Genomic DNA, 22,152 nt, shown 5'->3' on the forward strand with positions numbered 1-22,152 from the left:
GTGTTAATACGGGGGGCGTCACGCTATAGAGCGAACACTGGTGCACTTGACGTGTTAATACGGGGGACGTCAGGCTGTAGAGCGAACACTGGTGCACTTGACGTGTTAATACGGGGGACGTCACGCTGTAGAGCAAACACTGGTGCACTTGACGTGTTAATACGGGGGACGTCACGCTGTAGAGCGCACACTGGTGCACTTGACGTGTTAATACGGGGGACGTCACGCTGTAGAGCGCACACTGGTGCACTTGACGTGTTAATACGGGGGACGTCACGCTATAGAGCGAACACTGGTGCACTTGACGTGTTAATACGGGGGACGTCACGCTGTAGAGCAAACACTGGTGCACTTGACGTGTTAATACGGGGGACGTCACGCTGTAGAGCAAACACTAGTGCACTTGACGTGTTAATACGGGGTACGTCACGCTATAGAGCGAACACTTGTGCTTTTGACGTGAAGTCGGGAGATGGAACAAATTACCCATACCAGAGCGCGAATGTACTTTTTGTCATCTATCCGATATTGGAGTTGAATACCATTACAATTATTTGATTCCGTATTTAAACTCAGAACGTAAGATATATCTACCAACATGTGATTCAGCTAGACCGAATATATTATTTTTTCAATCTATCTGTACAAAACTCGGAATCATGAAAAAACTTATCAAATTCTGTAATATTGTCATGAAATATTTTAAATCCTCATGTAAACCCTCTTCCGCCATCATGCAATTTGTATTTGTCATGCGCCGAGTATATCGGCCTGGGAGCAAATAAAGTTATGTTCTTTTATGTCACACAACTGGTTGTTGCTGAGAACACTCAACATTCTGATGCTCATTGGTGTCTTGAAATAATCCCACTCTCACCAACCCTTAGCACATTCAAAGAATTTATTTATAAGAAGGAAGATGCGTTCCTTTCTTCGTGCGTTAAATACATGTGAATACCTACATCTGCATGACTCGGCGACGAGTGTAGCGACACCAATGCTTTTAACGCTGTACACAAACTACCGTGGTGCACCGCGCGCTGTGTGTCACGTGCTGATCCCGGGCAACCTGATATGGTCATAACGTGTACCGCCGCAACTGGCTGCCTGGAAGCCAGGGTCTCGTCATATAATCCGTAGCAATGTCGTTAATTAGAAATAGCTGATTATATAATAAAACGTGCAATGCAGCTGATTAGTGCGCTTATGAGTGTTTCACATACAACCGACACCACTACACTCACCTCGCCCCGCTACACCCCTCCACCACCACACCCCCCACCCCCACCCCCTCTTCCTGTTACAAAGTACAGATTGTTAACAATCAGTTTTAGATAATATGTCGATGAGTCACCTGACCCAAATATACAAGCAGGTACTACATCACAGTATCCATTGAATAGGCCTGCGCCTATATCTCCCTCCTTCAGCCACGAGTGTCACCTTGACTACAGAGTCTAGTATCCCCCTACACAGGTGTCTCAACAGTCGAGTCATGCTGCTTTATACGTTGTCACCTTGACTACAGCGGCTAGTCTCCTAACACACAGGTGTCTCAACAGTCGAGTCATGCTCCTTTATAAGTTGTCACCTTGACTACAGGGGCTAGTCTCCTAACACACAGGTGTCTCAACAGTCGATTCATGCTCCTTTATACGTTGTCACCTTGACTACAGGGGCTAGTCTCCTAACACACAGGTGTCTCAACAGTCGATTCATGCTGCTTTATACGTTGTCACTTTGACTACAGCGGCTAGTCTGTCTCACAGCTAACGTATGTAACATATTTGTCTGCATATCTGTCCACATGTGTGTTACAGGTGTTTCTTGAAGAGGTCATACAAAAGCGATATACACATTACTATACATTGTGAAATAATAATACCAATGACGACGATGGCAACAATGCGAATATAAAGCGTCATCTGTTTATGGTATGCAAGACACCGGGTGTCAGTGGTCTATGCCCAAAGCAGCACATTTGTGTCCCGGCCAAGGGATCAGTGTGCCTTCAGACTGCAGGCTCAGCGCTCAGGGCTAACGCTGTTGGTGGAGCTCGGGACTTGCGTCAGCACGCGAGGCCTTGGGCTCAAAATTGAAGTCCACCAGTTCACATTGTGACCCATATGAACGTGATTACCCATTGACCCGACTGTTTTAATGGCAGCATAATGCAGTTGAAAGGAAACCGCCATGCATTGCATCAGCTCACAAATCTTATAGATGACATTCGCGGAACTGAAGACAATTACACGGCATATTTTCTCCTCAACCTTGCTGAAGTTAAAAAAATGCAGAACCATCCTTATGCCGTGAAGCCATTGTATCGGAAAGAACACACGTCACAGTGGGGAGACTGCCGGTGAACATGGGTACAGGTATGTCTCAGACAGGGTATACGCATCACAGTGAGGAGACTGCCCTTGAAGATGGGTACAGTTATGTCTCAGACAGGGTATACGGTGAAGATGGGTACAGGTATGTCTCAGACAGGGTATACGCATCACAGTAGGGCGACTGCCCTTGAAGATGGGTACAGGTATGTCTCAGACAGGGTATACGCATCACAGTGGGGCGACTGTCGCTGAAGATGGGTATAGGTATGTCTCAGACAGGGTATACGCATCACAGTGGGGCGACTGCCCTTGAAGATTGTACAGGTATGTCTCAGACAGGGTATACGCATCACAGTGGGGCGACTGCCCTTGAAGATTGAACAGGTATGTCTCAGACAGGGTGTACGCATCACAGTGGGGCGACTGTCGCTGAAGATGGGTATAGGTATGTCTCAGACAGGGTATACGCATCACAGTGGGGCGACTGCCCTTGAAGATTGTACAGGTATGTCTCAGACAGGGTATACGCATCACAGTGAGGAGACTGCCCTTGAAGATTGTACAGGTATGTCTCAGACAGGGTATACGCATCACAGTGGGGCGACTGCCCTTGAAGATTGTACAGGTATGTCTCAGACAGGGTATACGCATCACAGTGGGGCGACTGCCCTTGAAGATTGTACAGGTATGTCTCAGACAGGGTATACGCATCACAGTGAGGAGACTGCCCTTGAAGATTGTACAGGTATGTCTCAGACAGGGTATACGCATCACAGTGGGGCGACTGTCGCTGAATATGGGTACAGGTATGTCTCAGACAGGGTATGCGCGCATCAGGGTATACGATTGTGTGGTACGAACTCAATTATTTACAGACCGCCGTCACACACACACATATATATATATACACACGCACAAACACGCATACACACACAAACACGCGCGCACACACACAAACACGCACAATACTATTGTGCAAAAAACATACCTCGTCTTGGTATTACCACGAGTCCCAACGTCATTGTGAAACTACGATCTCTCTCCTCGATACATTTACGAATCCCAACGCTATTGTGCAACTAGCACCTCTCAAAATGTTACATCCACGAATCCCAAAACTATTTGTCAACCAACAATCCTCGTATTGGTACTGCCACGAATCCCAAAGCTTGTGTGCAGCCTTTGTCTTGGTAATTCCAAGAACACCAACATTTTTGTGTCGCCTGCATCCTTAACATTCGTGTAACCACGAATCCCTTTACTAATAGGCAACCATGCAGTAATTGGCGATATTTTGCATTGTTAAATATATATAACTTAATCCAAATAACAGCCACATAAGTTCGTTCATAGTGACCTATCCGATAAAGACAAAGAAATATATCGGGTTAATCATTATTACCACTCATAGTCTTCCTCTTTGTCAGATTAAAACATAAAGGAACTATATAATTCCTCTACAATAATTAAAAGGAAATTAATATATTGTTTCATAATTAGAACCGTAGACAAGCTACCTGCACATAGAAACCTGACGTCATTCCAAGTCCAATATACCTAAACCTATGTATACTTGGGGACTTAAGGTTCGTGTTTTTCAATAGCAATGTGATATCACTATACGCCAGTGCATTTGAACATGTAGACGAAATATAGAGTGACTATGTCTATGCTCTCAACAAGTGCAGGTCGCTTCAACGTAAAACACAGAACGGTACTGTAAGACTTTTCTAGGATGTTCTTGAATCGGGTACACAATTCCTCCTGTGAAGGAAGAACACTGCGTATGGAGAGAACGGGGCGGGATGGTTGGGGAAGGGAGGATGAGGTTACGGTTGACAAAGAAAGTTGAGGTGAAGGAAGGGAGGTTGCCTTCGCCGTCTGCGATATACACATTACTATACATTGTGTGTATAGTTACCACAGTGGGCTTGCAAACGTCATACAGTTGAGCATGCACAGTCTTATTTGTCAGAAAGCTTCCATCTAAAAAAAGCATTGTGAATATAAAGATATCATTTTATGATTTTTAAATGTAGCCTCCACGATATGATATGAGTCTAATATCACACACGCACACGCACGCACACACACACACACACACACACACACACACACTTCAGGCCCAAGTATTCAGAAAACTATACCTAGGCATTACGGCACCTCTACACCAGGAAGTGTGGTATGTTTAACAATTAAGTCAGGGCGTGGCACTTAAAACTTAAACACGCCAATAAACACACATGGAAGTTATTTGTCCTGTACAGCCAAGTTAGTTAGGAGAAGATCGATGTTATATTATAATCCAGCAGACAACAAGATATAACGCTTAATCTGTTCATGGGATATCATATGTGTTTGTGTATATAAACAAAGTTTGACATCCCAGACGCTATATTGGTGCATGATCTTGAAAATAATACCCGATTCTCTTGAAATCTTGCAACCAGCAGTAAGTTGGGACGTCGCTTCGCATTACCAGGTAGTCTATATATGACTTACATTGACACCCTGGCTAAATCGTAAATGTACGTAACATATGAGTCTACTTTACACAAATTTCCACATCAATATTCTGTGCTCTGGTTAATCATAGTATATACTTCAAGTGATTCGGAATTCTGCATTACAAATAGGTGCATAACTAATACAATACAAGAAAAAGGAGATTGTGTTACTCTGACTCAGTGTCTGATATCGATGAAGAATTGTTATGACGATGAAGCCATCACTTAAAAAGTAGAAAGAATCTTATGCTGGAGGGTTATAAATTTGCTGCGACACCGCCCAGAAACTTTATCTCCCTTGCAAATAGATGGCGCTATTATACCAGGAAGTGCGTCGATCACGAACCAGCCGGCTGTCCCTCGTCATGCCTGACTCATTTCCGTTTATCATACATCTAGGTCCTGGCAACTGGGCTTCCCGGTACGATATTGGGCGAGTTTGAATTACGAAGCACACCGACAACGTACAACAGTGCGCTACGCGTCGCACAAATAGGGGTGTGTACACAACTTGTCATTAGAGTTACACATACTGTCAGTTGTTAGTGAACGAGAACCAAAGAAAGCACTGATTCTATCCCAACATTGTAAGCATTGTTTATGATATCAACAACATATCTAGATCTACTATTCTTGAAACTTTTGAAGGCGTCATATTTTTTATCTCCGACCAATAGATACAGCAGACGTGTACACGGGTCCTTTTGTCGTCGCTTAATATTTCTGGATCTATTAATATCACGAGTATCAGAAATGCGCTATCCTGTTGAATCTGTACATTGTAAAGATCTGTAGGATAGCCTAGACCTAGGCCGATTGCATTTTACCGATCTAGAAATAAACGCCACATTCCGGTACTCTCAAGTGCATGGTAAATGGTGAAATTCACAGGTTTGGATGACCTCTGGTACGAGAAACTTCTAATAGATCTTAATTGTGTCTCTTGAAAATTGTATACAGCTCGTGTAGCTTTCCTGTTCTCATATTCAAGCATCTAGGCAGTGAAGCCATAGTAATATTTCCCAAAACTTACAAAGACCTGAATATAGTCTTCAAACCCCTAAATAAACAACTGTGTTAAACATATTATATGTAAAGTAATGATCTACTTGTACCAGCTTTACATTTTACTCTTTGCATTTGCAAAGTAGGAACATTAATTTCAGATATAGATATCTATTCAGTTGTTATAGATCCATTTATATGTTTATCCATAAGGTGACATGGTTATTGGATATGCTGATTTGCCCATATAACCTGGTAACTTCAAACTTGTGAATAGAAAGTGCATAGTATACAAGTTAACTGGGTAGGCTGTTTAGTTCATGGAGTTGGGTCCTCGGCCATATGCATACCCTCAATCTTTGTTTGCCCCTAAGCTTGTTTAGTAAATAGAATCAATTCATGTGAAACATATGTGCTGAAATGCTGTATATTAGAAGAAAATACAGTATAGAAAATTGATGGGGAGGTCCTGGGGTGCTTGAGGTCTTCTCCAGCACTTTTGCAATGTAGGGCAGGGGCCAAACTACCATTGTAGCGGAAAAGCAGTTGCTTACACCTAAAAAAAAACACATTTTTTTTAAATAAGTAAACCTCAAATTACCATCTATGCATTAAATTATTTATTCAAATTCTACACAGCCAATCATGATATTCATTGCCTAAGTTGAAAATTGGAGTCTTTACTCACATGAGGATTTTAGTGGTAGATGTCATGAAAGCATATGCTTTCACAATTATTTTCATTTTAATAATAGGCTGGCTCGCCTTAAGATATAAGAAAATAATTATCCAGCACATACTACGATGTAGGAGATGTAAAATTGGTATGCTTATGCTTAAAATCAGCTTAGTCGTGCCCCTGTAGAGACCCCTAAATCTTAATCATTAAACATTAGGGTTATGACAAGGAGCTGTTGACTTTCAAGCTTAATTTTGAACACTGAAATACATATCTCTAGCAGTCTCCAGATACAGTGTAATTGCTGTACTAAGTATTTACTTACATGTTATCATTAACTTAAGTTTTAATTTTGTTTGGGTATTCTATATAGTTGTACACCCTTTGGTCCAGTTTGTTAGTTATTTTGTACCAATGTGAGAACTTCTTTAAATGCCTTTAGAAGTTGGTATGATTAGCAAGGGAGATAGTTCTAGGGATATACAACTTCTTTATTACAATGAATGCAGTTCAATGAGGGAACCTTTGTCAAGCATAATTCTATTTAAATCACTGTTTCAGGTGACTTCTAATGTTTGTCTGTCCATGTGATGCCTCATGTGTCATATATTGCAGAAGCTCACAGCAGTGTTACATGTCTGAAGTTACAATAAGCAAGACATAGCACGTTTTTGCAATATTCACTGCAGTAGACTTCATGTAAATGTAGTGCCTGCATTTGATCAGTAAGTAAAGGTCTGTAAGGACATATAGCTATATTGGGTAATATGCAGTGTCATACTATTTGGTTTTTAGTTTTTTTTCATACTTGTTTGTATGCAAGCAAATCAAAATTAATTGAGTGTTGGTGTAATGTTGTATGTGTCCTTCACAAATATGCAGTTTATTTTTGGTGAAAGTTATGGATTTTCATGATTTCTGGACAAGCTTGTGAAATACATCAGTGCAGGAAGCTATCCAACAAACAATTACACAATTATAAAAAAAAAGATTACTATTTGCCCAAAGGCTACTTTCAAAAAAGGTTGATGTCTTGAGGCAAATGCTTGATGCTGGTGTTCTTTTGCAACAAATGATGTGGAATGACACAAAGTTATAAAGTATCTTGAATTATTGTGAAACCCATGGATTAAACGCTATGATAATGAAAATGGGCTGTGAGAAAGATTCCTGCACAGTGGTATTATGTGGGCATTGCTTGTAAATCTATACTGTTTCAAGTTTAGAGATAACTTACTTACATTTTATACCTTTCCATTTTGATAGGAGACTGATCAATTTCTTCATTGACAGTCCAAAGACCCTACTTAGCAATGAATTTTAAGAACAGTTTTTTCATTTATTATTGTATTTGTTCTTGTTTGGAATGTAACAAGTCAGAGAAAAATCTTTTGTAAACAACAAATGATCAGTGACACACAACTCGCTGGCACGACTCATGATGTTGTGCAGGGTACAGTACATTGTTCTGTGGGATTCAGAGTTACTTAACATGTTTAATTTAAAAGGTCAAGTAGGATATCACATAGGCTAAAACATTATTAAGCACACCAGTCATGTTTGGTGTCTTTGTAGTGAATATGGCCGAGTGCCCTTATCCCTCTAACTTAATCTGAGTACTATTATTGACCTTACGGAATGCTTCTTAGGAGGATTTGGTAATTTCTTGATGGTGAAAGTTCTCACGCTGAAATGGATAACATGCCAAGCCTTATCTTTTTCTGTGTTTCCCATCTCCCGCCCACCCTGAATTTCCAGTCTGACATGAAATAATTAAAAAAGATTTTGTCTCACAATTTTCCCTGCCACTGGAATATTATGCCCCAGTGTGATAGCAAAATTAGCACTACCATTGCACGCTCCTAAACACCAGGTCAGTCTGATCTTTCTTCAGCTATGTTTATTAAAAATTCATTTACGAAGCAAAGTGACTCGATTCATTGTCATAAATTAATTAGTTTTTTAAACTTTAAACTGTCACAAAATTAGTTTCACAATTAATGAGAAAAAGAGTTGTTTATATTTTTAATTTTTATTTTATTTCGGCTCCCTGCCAGCTCTCTTGCTGGTTGAGATTTGAGATGAGAAAATATGAATGGTGCAAGACTAGATCTGATCTCAACAAAAATGGACAATATCATCTGAATAGCAGCATATAAGGGAGACAACTCATTCAGACTTAGTGCAGCTGAGTGCTTGATGTTTGTTTAGCCAGTATTTATTGCTGGTAGGTTTGTTATGCGTCTATTCATATGTGTTTGTTTCGTTCACATTGAGGAAGTAAGTATTTATCACCTGTTTATTTTATCCTTATTTTTCACATTTGTCATGATTCATCAATACCAGGAATATGAGAAAAGGAAGAAATTCATGTCATAAATAATATCTAAATAACAGGTTCAACACAGATCTATTTATGCTGTAACTGATATATATTTAGGATTACAAGTCTTTGACAACAGTCACACTTTGCACAAATTGTAACAAGGAATTTTATTTACAAGAAAGTGTAATATTCAATCAACTCCTCTGATTTCTTACTATGAGCCGAGTTGCAGCTGACAGTCCGTCCCGCCCCCCATGATGGGGTAATTTCACCAAGGACAGGTGACATACAAAATCTACTTACTGTGTCAATGGTCATATTTTTTCTGTCAATTAGTAATCGCCATGATGTGTATTTTGTATAAAACTAAACAACCCTAATTCAAGTTCAAAGTTATAGACAACAGAAAAAGACCTGCATAAAATGTTTGCATTGGCAACTTTTGACAAGGACAAGATTTTCGAGTAGCCAGTTCTGTGGTCTGTTCCAAATATATTATAAGTCTGCAACACTGCTGAGAGTATAAAATGACACCCATATTTTCACATGCCAATGACTGTTTGGTCATCTGAAATGTGATATGGATTTGTTAAAAGCATTGAAACTTTTAATTTTTGAACTGTACTTGTGGGCAACATATTTCATGAATATGGAAATGGAAGGTCCCAGCTGTACAGTGTTTCTAGTGTATGCAGGATACTGACCGGTACATTATGGCTTGGGCCAGTGAAGTCAAGGCTAGTATTTGTTTTCAGAAGAAGCATGGTGTACTGTTGGAGTTGCTCCCATTATCTGAGTCCTACAGTGTACATTCCTTCAGTTAGACTTAAGTCTTAATGTAAGTGGAACACCAAGCTAAACTCTGATGTGTAAACATGTATATAAAGTGATGTGACATTGATCGTGGATTTCTGTACTTCTGTACCAACAGATGAGTTGTCATTGTAGTAGTTTCCACTGTTTGGTATTTCTGATATTGATAATCTCAAATGCTCTACACCATGTGGTTGTAGTGTGTCAAATAGCCTACACCATGTGGTTGTAGTGTGTCAAATGCCCGACACAATGTGGTTGTAGTGTGTCAAATACTCTACACCATGTGGTTGTAGTATGTCAAATGCTCTACACCATGTGGCTGTAGTGTGTCAAATGCTCTACACCATGTGGTTGTATTATGTCAAATGCTCTACACCATGTGGTTGTAGTGTGTCAAATGCTCTACACCATGTGGTTGTAGTATGTCAAATGCTCTACACCATGTGGTTGTAGTATGTCAAATACTCTACACCATGTGGTTGTAGTGTGTCAAATGCTCTACACCATGTGGTTGTATTATGTCAAATGCTCTACACCATGTGGTTGTATTATGTCAAAAGCTCTACACCATGTGGTTGTAGTATGTCAAATGCTCTACACCATGTGGTTGTATTATGTCAAAAGCTCTACACCATGTGGTTGTAGTATGTCAAAAGCTCTACACCATGTGGTTGTAGTATGTCAAATGCTCTACACCATGTGGTTGTAGTATGTCAAATGCTCTACACCATGTGGTTGTAGTGTGTCAAATGCTCTACACCATGTGGTTGTAGTGTGTCAAAAGCTCTACACCATGTGGTTGTAGTGTGTCAAATGCTCTACACCATGTGGTTGTAGTGTGTCAAATGCTCTACACCATGTGGTTGTAGTGTGTCAAATGCTCTACACCATGTGGTTGTAGTGTGTCAAAAGCTCTACTCCATGTGGTTGTAGTGTGTCAACATTATCCAACTGAGTCATGTGTGACAAAAAACTGACATCATTCATGAACATGGCAACTGGCAGACAGCAGTTCTCTCTTTGATATTTAAGGATGCAAAAGTTAAAAAAAACCTCTTCAGCAAAATTTAGAACAGTGCAGTATATTTTCTATATTTTGCAATAGCCCAACTACATGTATATGATGGCAGTCTGTACATAATTTAGTCGAGACAAAATGTTTGAACTGTTATAATAATCGTTTGGATTCCTTTCAGAATCCACCTGACCCGAAGAAGTGAAACTTGTGATGTGTAGGAGCATAGCATGATTTTTGTTTGTTCAATGCATAGATTTGGACATCTTCACGAAGCAAAGTAGTTAACTTACTGTAAAAGTCCAGTTTCCACCCTTGCTGAACTTGGCTGGAATTTCTGGGCTTGATCCTCTTGCCACCAGTGGCTATTACGGGTTATGTCCCTTCTATGTTCCTCCTATCCTCCAGGGGCGGTCGGGTAGCCTTATGGCTAAGGCGTTCGCTTGTCACGCCGAAGACCCGGGTTCGAATCCCGACATGGGTACAATGTGTGAAGCCCATTTCTGCTGTCCCCCGCCGTGATATTGCTCGAATAAAGCATCGTAAAACCAAACTCATTCACTCACTCACTCCTATCCTCGAACCAGATTCCACTTCTCATATCACTTGCATTTTCTTCAAACAAAATGGCGACACTCAGTGAAGACGATCTGATCAATAATCAAGATCTATATTGTAATAAAACGGGTCTTACTTCGCGAAGTGCATCCCATTATGTGAGCACCTTGATTAAAAACATGAAAAGGTTTTGAAAGTATCTGTTGATGCTAAGTTGACGGTACACATACATTGCAAATCCTGCAATTTACTGAAATCATCATCTTCATATTTTCAGTTTCTGGTTTCTTTTAATCCCCTTGCCAAGGCAGGGTTAGAACAAAATTGAAAAGATTTACTAGACCGGGTAAAGATAATATATTAGTTTAGCATCACTGTCTTCACTCACTATGGCTGTTGTTCCTGATGTTTCAGAAATTAGGATAGGTGATGTTGGAATCTGCTGTACCAAATGCTGTAATATTTTGTATGAGTGTTTGTAATGTAATAGATAGAGGACAAGAGGGAGTAGTTCAATGAGACTTATAGGTACAGTTGCAAGCAGCCATATTGAAAATGTTTGTACTAGCACTGAATACAGTTATTACATATTCAGAAATAGTGGATATGCTTACTTAGTGAAATATCCTCAAATTGGTTCAGAGTAGGCTGATATTGTCTAACAAATATATTGTTCAGCTTCTAAACAACGCATTTACAATGTGACTTTTCCAACTTCAGTTTGTCCTCCCAACACTCCAATATGGCCGAGGAAAAGAGACGCAGCCCTCTCAAGGTGGCTGCAGTGGTGGCCATGTATTGGAGCATCTCTATATCCATGGTGTTTATCATGAAACATTTGCTGAGTGGTAGCTATGGCAACCAGGACCTCACCATCTTCGTCACATGGTACCAGAGCGCTTCTGTAGTTGTGCTCATCTTGGCTATGTCATCAGCATCAAGACTCCTTAAGTTTGGATTGAGTATTCCATCCCTGGACAAAGAAACTATCCTAAACAGTGACATGCTGTCACTTAGTTTTTCATTTGTGATCAGTCTCACCATGAACAATCTGATGTTGAAACATATCAGTGTGTCATTTTATCAAGTTGCTCGATCACTGACGCTTATCTTCTCTATACTGTTGTCATTCTGTATGTTGGCAAAAGCTCCCACTTACAAGGTAGTGTTCGCCTGTCTGCTAATCATCGCTGGGTTTGTTATTGGGGTGGACCAAGAAGAGGCTTCAGGTAGTATCACAATTTGGGGAATTATCTACGGACTACTGGCAAGTCTTACATCAGCTTTAACAGGTATATATTTCAAGAAGGGGGAATATGCAGTCGGTGGAAGTGCTCTGAAACTGGCTTACATCAATAACTTCAACAGCATGATGATAATATTTCCACTTGTGTTGAGCACAAATCAGCTGTCACATATCATGAACTCGGACATAGCTACCAACCCAGAGCTGTGGTTGTTCCTTACAGCTTCAGGAGCTCTGAGTCTGGCAATTGGCTGGGCAAGTGCATTACAGATTCGCTACACTTCCCCAGTTACTCATCAGATCAGCATCAACGCTAAGTCCATTACTCAGACAGTCATCGCAATCTTATGGAACAACGAACTTAAAACTGTATTCTGGTGGTTTGGCAATGTCCTTGTGTTGTTTGGAATAGGCATCTACACCTTTGCTAAATATCAAGAGAGCAAGACCCAAAAGGTTGAGACTTCACCAACGCCCACAAAGAACAACTCCAGTAGCAGCTCTTCACCTGAGAAGCCAACTGTGTGAAGGCACTTAGAAAATAATGACTTTCTCTGTGTTAATGTTTTACCAGTATCTGAAACTATCATTCTAAAAATCAGGTCTTTGAATATGTTGCCTGAATCTGAATATTTTTCTGACTTGTCATATTTAATGATAACCGTTTTGCGTTGCTTGATCCCAGAGTGGGGCTTACATTATGGTGCTATGTTTATGCATAAGTTCTCTTCCCAAGTAGTCTTTGTCATTGGAATCGTCTCACAGAGCAGAAGAAAACTGCTTGAAAACCAAGCACCATGACAAATGGCATAACATAAAAAACTTCAATATTTACTCTTCTCGGGAATAATTCTGGTGAAGATAAGGACTGGCAGTTATGCCATATATCCTGGATGATGTATTACTGTCAACCTTTTTACACATAACACCTTTGTATTTATTAAATATTGCTCAGTGTATTTTGTATTCCAGGACCAGGGTTTGCACAGTATTGTCCACAGCTACTGATTCAGGTTTTGAGGTATACCAGAGAAATACTAGTATTCACAAACAAGGAATGGCTGGAGTTTCTTCTGTTTCTATTTCCAATTTTTATATAAGAACTTGTTAGTATTATGAATCTCAGCATGTCTCTGCAGTGTCTCAGGATTGCTACGGCTATTACTTCACAAACTTCAGAGCTGACAGTGGGGTTCAGGTCGTGTGGACTATATCACTGGGTTGCTTGTTATTGTTACCACACAAGGGGGATAACTCCTCATTATGACCACACTGCCCTGATGTGGATGTATTGCCCCTTGTACAAGGGGAGTACTTCATTACTACACGAGCAACCCGTACAGTTTATGAGTTTCAAAATGTATCTAATGTAAGCTAACACTTTGAAATTTCTTTGGAAATACACAGGGGGAAAACAAGCAGTATCTGTCGAGGACCATCTTCCTGAGGCAAGGAGTTAACTGACTTTAAAAGTCCAGTTTCCACCCTTGCTGAACTAGGCTGGAATTACTGGGCTCGATAGTAGCGCCACCAGTGGCTATTACCAATTATGTCCCTTCTAAGCCTCTCCTGAGGACCAATCAGATTCTCGTATCACTTACGTTTGCTTCACACAAAATGGTCGCGCCAATTCACTCATACCAAGAAATACTATACCTTGATTCTGATTGGCTTTTTAGAAACTTCACCTGACATGACCTATGGAGGGTTTTGGGGTTCATGCTGAGAGGTCATGATCGGAGTGAAAGATGTGATATTGATGAGATTGGCCTACACTCATATTATGTTAAGCTAACAACACAACTCCTGTAACCAGCTCTTCACCTCCTTTCCTCAACACTTACAACTGCTGTCTGCACTGTTCCATGAGGTACACTTTACCACATACTGTGAGAGTTAGGAGATTGTGAACTGTAACACGTTAGTTTCCCTTCTCACAACTCATTGTAGTGATGAACTGACCTACTGATCCCTTTCAATTCATGCATTTGTTTGCCTCCAGTGATATATTGCTGCAAACCTACTTCGTTACTCTTCATTTTATGTTCATTCGCACCATGTATTCAGCAGCCATTGTTTATCATGCTTGATAGCATGTATTTTTTACATTTACTTGCCATTGGTTGACATTTAATTTTAAATATGTTCCTTGTCCCTTAACTGTGATATTTGTTTACATGTATTGAAGCATATATACTTTGGACTTGCGAAAATGGTTATTGTAAAAAAAATTAACATGCAAGTGCATTTGGATAATGCATCATCATAATTCAAATGAAAAATCCTATTTGGTTTTTGCAATATTATTTACAGATTAAAATTTAAAAAATGCAGCAAAGAGGGTTTGGCACAGTCGGGCTGGTTTGGCTCATCATCAGCTCAGGGCCCTTGCCCCCTCTACACCTTGCTCAGACAGTGAATTAGACTTCTCCCAGGAAGCGCTGCCTGGTCAAACCAACCTAGAACTTATTATGATTATTAGTATTATTAGTATTATTTCTTGCCAAAGAAAAATACACCTTTATACACCTTGTCTTTGAAATTTGATGAACAGCCTTTGACAAATATCTCACACAACATTTCCTAAGCCTAAGCCTAGTACAAATTCCTGCACGCCGTACAAATTTCCCTATTGTTTTAACATTACAATGGCATTATATTTCTATCCAGGCTAGTAAAGCTTTTGAGGTTAACTCTAACCCTGTTAGCACTATCAGAAATAACATGAAACTGTCTTTTTTAGCAATGTAGGAGGTATGGCTGCACAGTATATCTTTCACAAGTGTATGACTAGCTTGAAGTAGTAAGACCACCAGCACTTGGCTAGCCACCTTCACAGCAGTGTAAGCAATGACTAGCTTGAAGTAGTAAGACCACCAGCACTCGGCTAGCCGCCTTCACAGCAGTTTAAGCAATGACTAGCTTGAAGTAGTAAGACCACCAGCACTCGGCTAGCCGCCTTCACCGCAGTGTAAGCAATGACTAGCTTGAAGTAGTTAGACCACCAGCACTCGGCTAGCCGCCTTCACAGCAGTGTAAGCAATGACTAGCTTGAAGTAGTAAGACCACCAGCACTCCGCTAGCCACCTTCACAGCAGTGTAAGCAATGACTAGCTTGAAGTAGTAAGACCACCAGCACTCGACTAGCTGCCTTCACAGCAGTGTAAGCAATGACTAGCTTGAAGTAGTAATACCACCAGCACTTGGCTAGCCACCTTCACAGCAGTGTAAGCAATGACTAGCTTGAAGTAGTAAGACCACCAGCACTCGGCTAGCCGCCTTCACAGCAGTGTAAGCAATGACTAGCTTGAAGTAGTAAGACCACCAGCACTCGGCTAGCCGCCTTCACCGCAGTGTAAGCAATGACTAGCTTGAAGTAGTTAGACCACCAGCACTCGGCTAGCCGCCTTCACAGCAGTGTAAGCAATGACTAGCTTGAAGTAGTAAGACCACCAGCACTCGGCTAGCCACCTTCACAGCAGTGTAAGCAATGACTAGCTTGAAGCAGTAAGACCACCAGCACTCGGCTAGCCGCCTTCACAGCAGTGTAAGCAATGACTAGCTTGAAGTAGTTAAACCACCAGCACTCGGCTAGCCACCTTCACAGCAGTGTAAGCAATGACTAGCTTGAAGTAGTAATACCACCAGCACTTGGCTAGCCACCTTCACAGCAGTGTAAGCAATGACTAGCTTGAAGTAGTTAGACCACCAGCACTCGGCTAGCCGCCTTCACAGCAGTGTAAGCAATGACTAGCTTGAAGTAGTAATACCACCAGCACTTGGCTAGCCACCTTCACAGCAGTGTAAGCAATGACTAGCTTGAAGTAGTAATACCACCAGCACTCGGCTAGCCGCCTTCACAGCAGTGTAAGCAATGACTAGCTTGAAGTAGTTAGACCACCAGCACTTGGCTAACCACCTTCACAGTAGTGTAAGCAATGACTAGATTGAAGTAGTTAGACCACCAGCACTCGGCTAGCCACCTTCACAGCAGTGTAAGCAATGACTAGCTTGAAGTAGTTAGACCACAGCACTCGGCTAGCCACCTTCACAGTAGTGTAAGCAATGACTAGATTGAAGTAGTTAGACCACCAGCACTCGGCTAGCCACCTTCACAGCAGTGTAAGCAATGACTAGCTTGAAGTAGTTAGACCACCAGCACTCGGCTAGCCGCCTTCACAGTAGTGTAAGCAATGACTAGCTTGAAGTAGTTAGACCACCAGCACTCGGCTAGCCGCCTTCACAGCAGTGTAAGCAATGACTAGCTTGAAGTAGTTAGACCACCAGCACTCGGCTAGCTGCCTTCACAGCAGTGTAAGCAATGACAAGCTTGAAGTAGTTAGACCACCAGCACTCGGCTAGCTGCCTTCACAGCAGTGTAAGCAATGAGATATTGATCAGTTCCGGCTCCAGACAGGATACCTGGTTATTACACACAATTTTCAAACAACTTTACTCACAAGGGAAGTCAGTTTTTCTTATTTTTTGTGCAAACCAACCAAGATTTACGTACTGACAGGGCTGCAGCCCCTATGCCAACATTGTACAAGTAAATATTCTTTTTGTGACATGTTTGTTTATTATCTTTTGAATGCCAAATAAGGTAGAAAGGTGTTGTTTGGCTATATAGGTTTTATTGTAATGCCGGTTCTTGTTTTATATCAAAGCCACAGCATTTTATATTTTCATTGATATGCAGACACTATTTTTTACATATTTTTTGTTATACCTACATATCAGGCAGAAGCCGGATAGTTTAAGGCACCATGTGGTTTAAACATGTACTCTTTTATGCTGTTTTTTTAGCTCCATGATTCTTCACAAGAATAGAGTCTGGGAAGCCCATTCTTGACAACTTAACCAGGATGTTTACGATAGTCTATGTTTGGCACCTCTAACCAAATACACACAAATGGGGATTTTATTAGTATTTAGTGTGCATATTTCAAAGCAATTCACAGTGCAATTTCAGATGTGATTTGTTTTGTTTTATGCTATGTCATAACTACTTGTATGGAACATCTTGACATGGCACACTTCAGTGGGGAGACTCTTAGAGTTTTTCAAATAATCCTAAAGCACTGGCATGATGAAAATGCTAAAAGGACTTTACTTTCTGTGCAGGCTGACCCAAATCCACAACCTGACAGCATATTCTGCAGGTATCAAACTTACTAGGTTGCTCTGCTCCAACTCCAACAGCCATCCATGCCGACACGGTGCTCATTCCTTTGCCGCTGATAAGGAAAGAACCGTCTGGTAAAAAGTATGCAAATGATGATGATGATGATGATGATGATGATAATGTCATTTCTGCTGTGGAGGACTTTGACACCAGCAGGAGGAAGTCTTCTACCCCAGGAGGAAGTCATCTACCCCCGCAGGAGGAAAGTCTTCTACTCAAGCAGGAGGAAAGTCTTCTATCCCAGCAGGAGGAAGTCTTCTACCCCAGCAGGAGGAAGTCTTCTATCCCAGCAGGAAGAAAGTCTTCTACCCAAGCAGGAGGAAAGTCTTCTACCCCAGCAGGTGGAAAGTCTTCTACTCAAGCAGGAGGAAAGTCTTCTATCCCAGCAGGAGGAAGTCTTCTACCCCAGCAGGAGGAAGTCTTCTATCCCAGCAGGAAGAAAGTCTTCTACCCAAGCAGGAGGAAAGTCTTCTACCCTAGCAGGAAGAAAGTCTTTTACCCAAGCAGGAGGAAAGTCTTCTACCCCAGCAGGAGGAAAGTCTTCTACCCCAGCAGGAGGAAGTCTTCTACCCCAGCAGGAGGAAGTCTTCTACTCAAGCAGGAGGAAAGTCTTCTACCCCAGCAGGAGGAAGTCTTCTACTCAAGCTGGAGAAAAGTCTTCTACCCCAGCAGGAGGAAAGTCTTCTACTCAAGCAGAAGGAAAGTCTTCTACCCCAGCAGGAGGAAGTCTTCTACCCCGGCAGGAGGAAAGTCTTCTACCCCAGCAGGAGGAAAGTCTTCTACCCCAGCAGGATGGACCTCGGGGAGTAATTTGTAGTAATATAATAAGCAACCAACTCCAAACACAGTCCATCGTAGTTAAACTCAGGAGGCCCCTCTTGTAGCTTTGAGATACAGTGGATGTTAACCAAAGGGTGATTCGACTGTGTAATTTTAAGCCATCTGTGTCAACAGTTGGAAATATTTTCTGATTCGTTTATAGTTGAGATCTGTGCTACTTATGCTGGTGAACTTAAACATGTATTGAGGTTACTAGTTCCATGTAGTTACTTTCTGAGGAAGATCAATATTACAGCAGCTTTAAAATTATTTTGTTTTAGTCCTACAGTGAAGTAACAGTATGTACAAGATTGTATTGGGATTTGTAGGACACAATGACGCAATGAAATGGGAATGTTGGACTGCGAATTACTGAAATCTGTTTGTCATTATGAAATACTTCACCACTCTGACATTCCACTCGCCTTGTAGCCTCCACATACTCATGTACATTCTCATATTGTTTTTGGTTTCTTGTTTAATGTTTATGTATTCATTTGTTGCATATATGTGATAAGCTGTTATTGTAGTTTGGTAGATGTTACAATGGGTATCAGGCAGAAGATAACAAAATATCAGATCAAATTTTTTGTTAATGAAGGTTTGTATAAAAGATGTATATTGATATGGTATGTTTTCATATGGCTATTCTGTAAAAAGAATTTCTGGTCCACAGGAATTCTAAATATATTTGTTTCACTAAGATTGTATCACAAGATATGCACATTTTGCAATTCAGTGATCAATTGTGAAAACAAGTGATAGCTGGACTGTGATTGTGGCCAAACTGACAAGCCATTCCTGCCTGTTGGTGTTTGTGCAGGATGTGTTCCAACAGGGATGTGTTCAGTGAGGGTCGGAACAAAATCATAATTTATTTATACTGTCTTGTCCCAAATGGAAACTTGATATATCAAATATATCCTGTTTATGGTGCATTGTTGATGTTAGATCTGGTTGTAGTTTACCTTTGTTTCCTAGCAGGTGTGTTGTAGGCTATTGAAACTCCATGACCTGTGATAGTGAGTCTTACTGCTTTCTCCTGTTTGATAAAGTAAACATTTTGAGTTCGAAATTAAACAGGATATTATAAATCTCAGTGAAAAGAAAGTGACATTTTTTCTAAATTACAGCTGAACTGCATATTATCCACAAGTTAAAATGACATTCATTGAGTTGCATTAAAATTGATGCATTAAAATTATTATTATCAGCACACTTAAAAAAGTATGTATCTATTTGTAAAGTATGATTTGAAATAACAAGTATTTGGTGTCATGTCCGCCACACAATTTAATGGTAGTTGAGGGTTGTTCTTAGAAGCAGGTTTGCACTATTTGCCTATTATTCCCAGCCACAAAGTGGAAGGGGGATATAGGAATGGGTGCTGACCGACTGTCATGTTCCGTTTTGTTTCCGGAGCAGAACTAAAAAACCATGAGATATAGCTTGGGATATAGGTCTAGTGGTAAACTGGTGCCTTTTCATAGGTTGGGATTTTTAAAAATTTATTTTATGAGTTTTCATAGCAACGACTTTGATTAAGAATGAAAATGGCGGTAGTGCTCGTTTCTGGAGCAGATCTTGAGAACCGTACAATATTTCTTGCCTTTCACACAACCGAACATATCATACTGGCCAGGTATAGGAGTATTTCATGCTTGTTTTCAACAATGATGATGAACAAATGTTTGTTCTGGGGGTATAATGCAATGGAAATGTTTTGAAAATGGTTGTGAATGGAGTGTGAAATAAAACATTTTTCACTCTGCACATCTTTGTGTTTTACAGTCCAGCATGGGATCATCTGCATCGAGTAGTCCTAGTCATCAGTGCCTTCGTCCTTCAGGTGGGGAGGATTGGCTGGTGTTATCAGATTTAAGGTTGCAATCTCCTCATGTGTTTTAATTTGGAATTTAAACTGAAACATGAAAAAGGAATCAATTCTTGTATAATTTTAGCCCATTTCTGGTGTCCCCCGCCGTGATATTGCTGGAATATTGCTAAAAGCAGCCTAAAACCATACTCACTCACTTGTATAATTTTGCGCAGTAAATTTTATTTGAAGGGCATCAGTAACTTCCCCTTACTTGAGTAATGGATGTATACTGGATGTGGATGTGAATATTCTGGGAACTGGTCAAGTTACAAATAACTTTAATTCATGGATACAACTATAGATTTCTTCTGCAATCTTTACACAAATAGTTATTAAAGGTTCTATGAGTTGAAAAGATTTTGTGCAACATGGGGTGTGAAGATTAATTTCAAAAAAATCTGAATGTTGTTTTAGGAATGTTGGTTAAATATGATTAAAACTTGATGTTTTGGGGACTCTGCGTGGTCTAGTGGTAGTGAGTCCGCCCGAAGAGCAGAAGGTCCAGTACTAAAAGACGTTTAAAAAATGGTACTTGTTGTCACCCTGTCTGGCGCATAATTGGGCTAAAACAAGGACTGGTCGGCTTGGAGTCAATATACTGTTTCTGAGTATGGTATCTCAGTGAGTTCGCACTATAAATTGACATCAGTCCGTACTACTACTGACCGCCTCCGTGGTCTTGTGGTAGAGCGTCCGCCCGGAGAGCGGAAGGTCCGGGGTTCGATCCCCGACCGCGTCATACCAAAAAACGTTAAAAGATGGTACTTGTTGTTTCCCTGTCTGGCGCTCGGCATTAAGGGACTAAAGCAAGGACTGGTCGGCTCGGAGTCAGTAAACTGTGTCTGAGTGGGGTATTCATGTTAAACTGCAGCATGGTATCTCAGTGTGCTAGCACTATAAATCGGCATCAGTCCGGACTAGTACAAGCAGCCACACACACACACACACACACACACACACACACACACACACGTCGCTATATAAGTGCAATAATCTTGCAATAATCTTGGACCCCATTTCACCTCACCTCACCGTACTACTACTACTACTATCACACACACACCCACACCATATTCACAAACAAAACCGGTGATGGTATCTTCATAAAACAACACTTATAGAATATGAAGCTACCATTTCTTCCTTTCAAAAACAAATATCCTGAGACATTTTGAATGTTGCCCCTTTAAGTGGAAATCCATTCTACTAAAAAAATAATTTGAATAAGGATTGTCCCGCAAGTTTAGGCAAGAGGTAGTTTTAGGGACCCTACATAACATATTAAGTCCCCTACCATGACAGTGCTCTGCACCTTGGTGTGTTCATTGTACACTATTACATACCAATAGGACACTAAAGACATAAACTAATATCAAATATTTTTCAACATTTGTCAATGATAAAATGGTAGATATGCCAATTTTGAAAGGCAGTGATATCTCTGGTTGACCACTTGATTGCTGTGAGTGAGTGAGTGAGTTTGGTTTAACGCCATTTTTAACATTATTCCAGTTATATCACGGTGTGTCAGCTTAATGTGGGAGGAAAGCCCGAAGTGATGAAGGTCTCAGGCGTTTACCACGAGCACGGGTATGGTGCTGACAAACCTAGAAACATAATCGGGGCCAACCGGGATTCGAACCCACAATCAGAGGTTTCTGGCATACCCAAGGGACGCAGCTCTGCACATCAAATTGCGGCGCCTTAGACAACCGGGCCACCCGTGCCCCTATTGATGTGAACTAGTTGTAACATAACAAGGGCATCTACATCAACATCTG

General features: G+C 40.8%; 1 protein-coding gene across 2 annotated transcripts; it reads left to right on the forward strand.

The window, feature by feature from the left end:
- Positions 1-5,203: 5,203 nt before the first annotated feature.
- On the forward strand, positions 5,204-20,261 carry LOC139470745 (GDP-fucose transporter 1-like). Of its 2 annotated transcripts, none has more exons than XM_071253025.1 (2): positions 5,204-5,341; positions 11,963-20,261. In XM_071253025.1, the coding sequence occupies exon 2, from the start codon at positions 11,985-11,987 to the stop codon at positions 13,014-13,016; it is 1,032 nt and encodes a 343-aa protein (XP_071109126.1). In that variant the 5' UTR covers positions 5,204-5,341; positions 11,963-11,984; the 3' UTR covers positions 13,017-20,261. The 2 variants fall into 2 exon arrangements, with proteins under 2 accessions (XP_071109126.1, XP_071109127.1); XM_071253026.1 differs by lacking the exon at positions 5,204-5,341 and adding an exon at positions 5,344-5,430.
- Positions 20,262-22,152: the final 1,891 nt, after the last annotated feature.

The sequence above is a fragment of the Haliotis cracherodii genome, unplaced genomic scaffold, assembly GCF_022045235.1.
Source record: "Haliotis cracherodii isolate W230 unplaced genomic scaffold, xgHalCrac1.p SCAF_21, whole genome shotgun sequence".
Lineage (NCBI taxonomy): Eukaryota > Metazoa > Mollusca > Gastropoda > Lepetellida > Haliotidae > Haliotis > Haliotis cracherodii.

Bases quoted from the DNA above. Each gene is read 5' to 3' on its own strand.
- LOC139470745 (XM_071253025.1), top strand. From the start codon at position 11,985: ATGGCCGAGGAAAAGAGACGCAGCCCTCTCAAGGTGGCTGCAGTGGTG.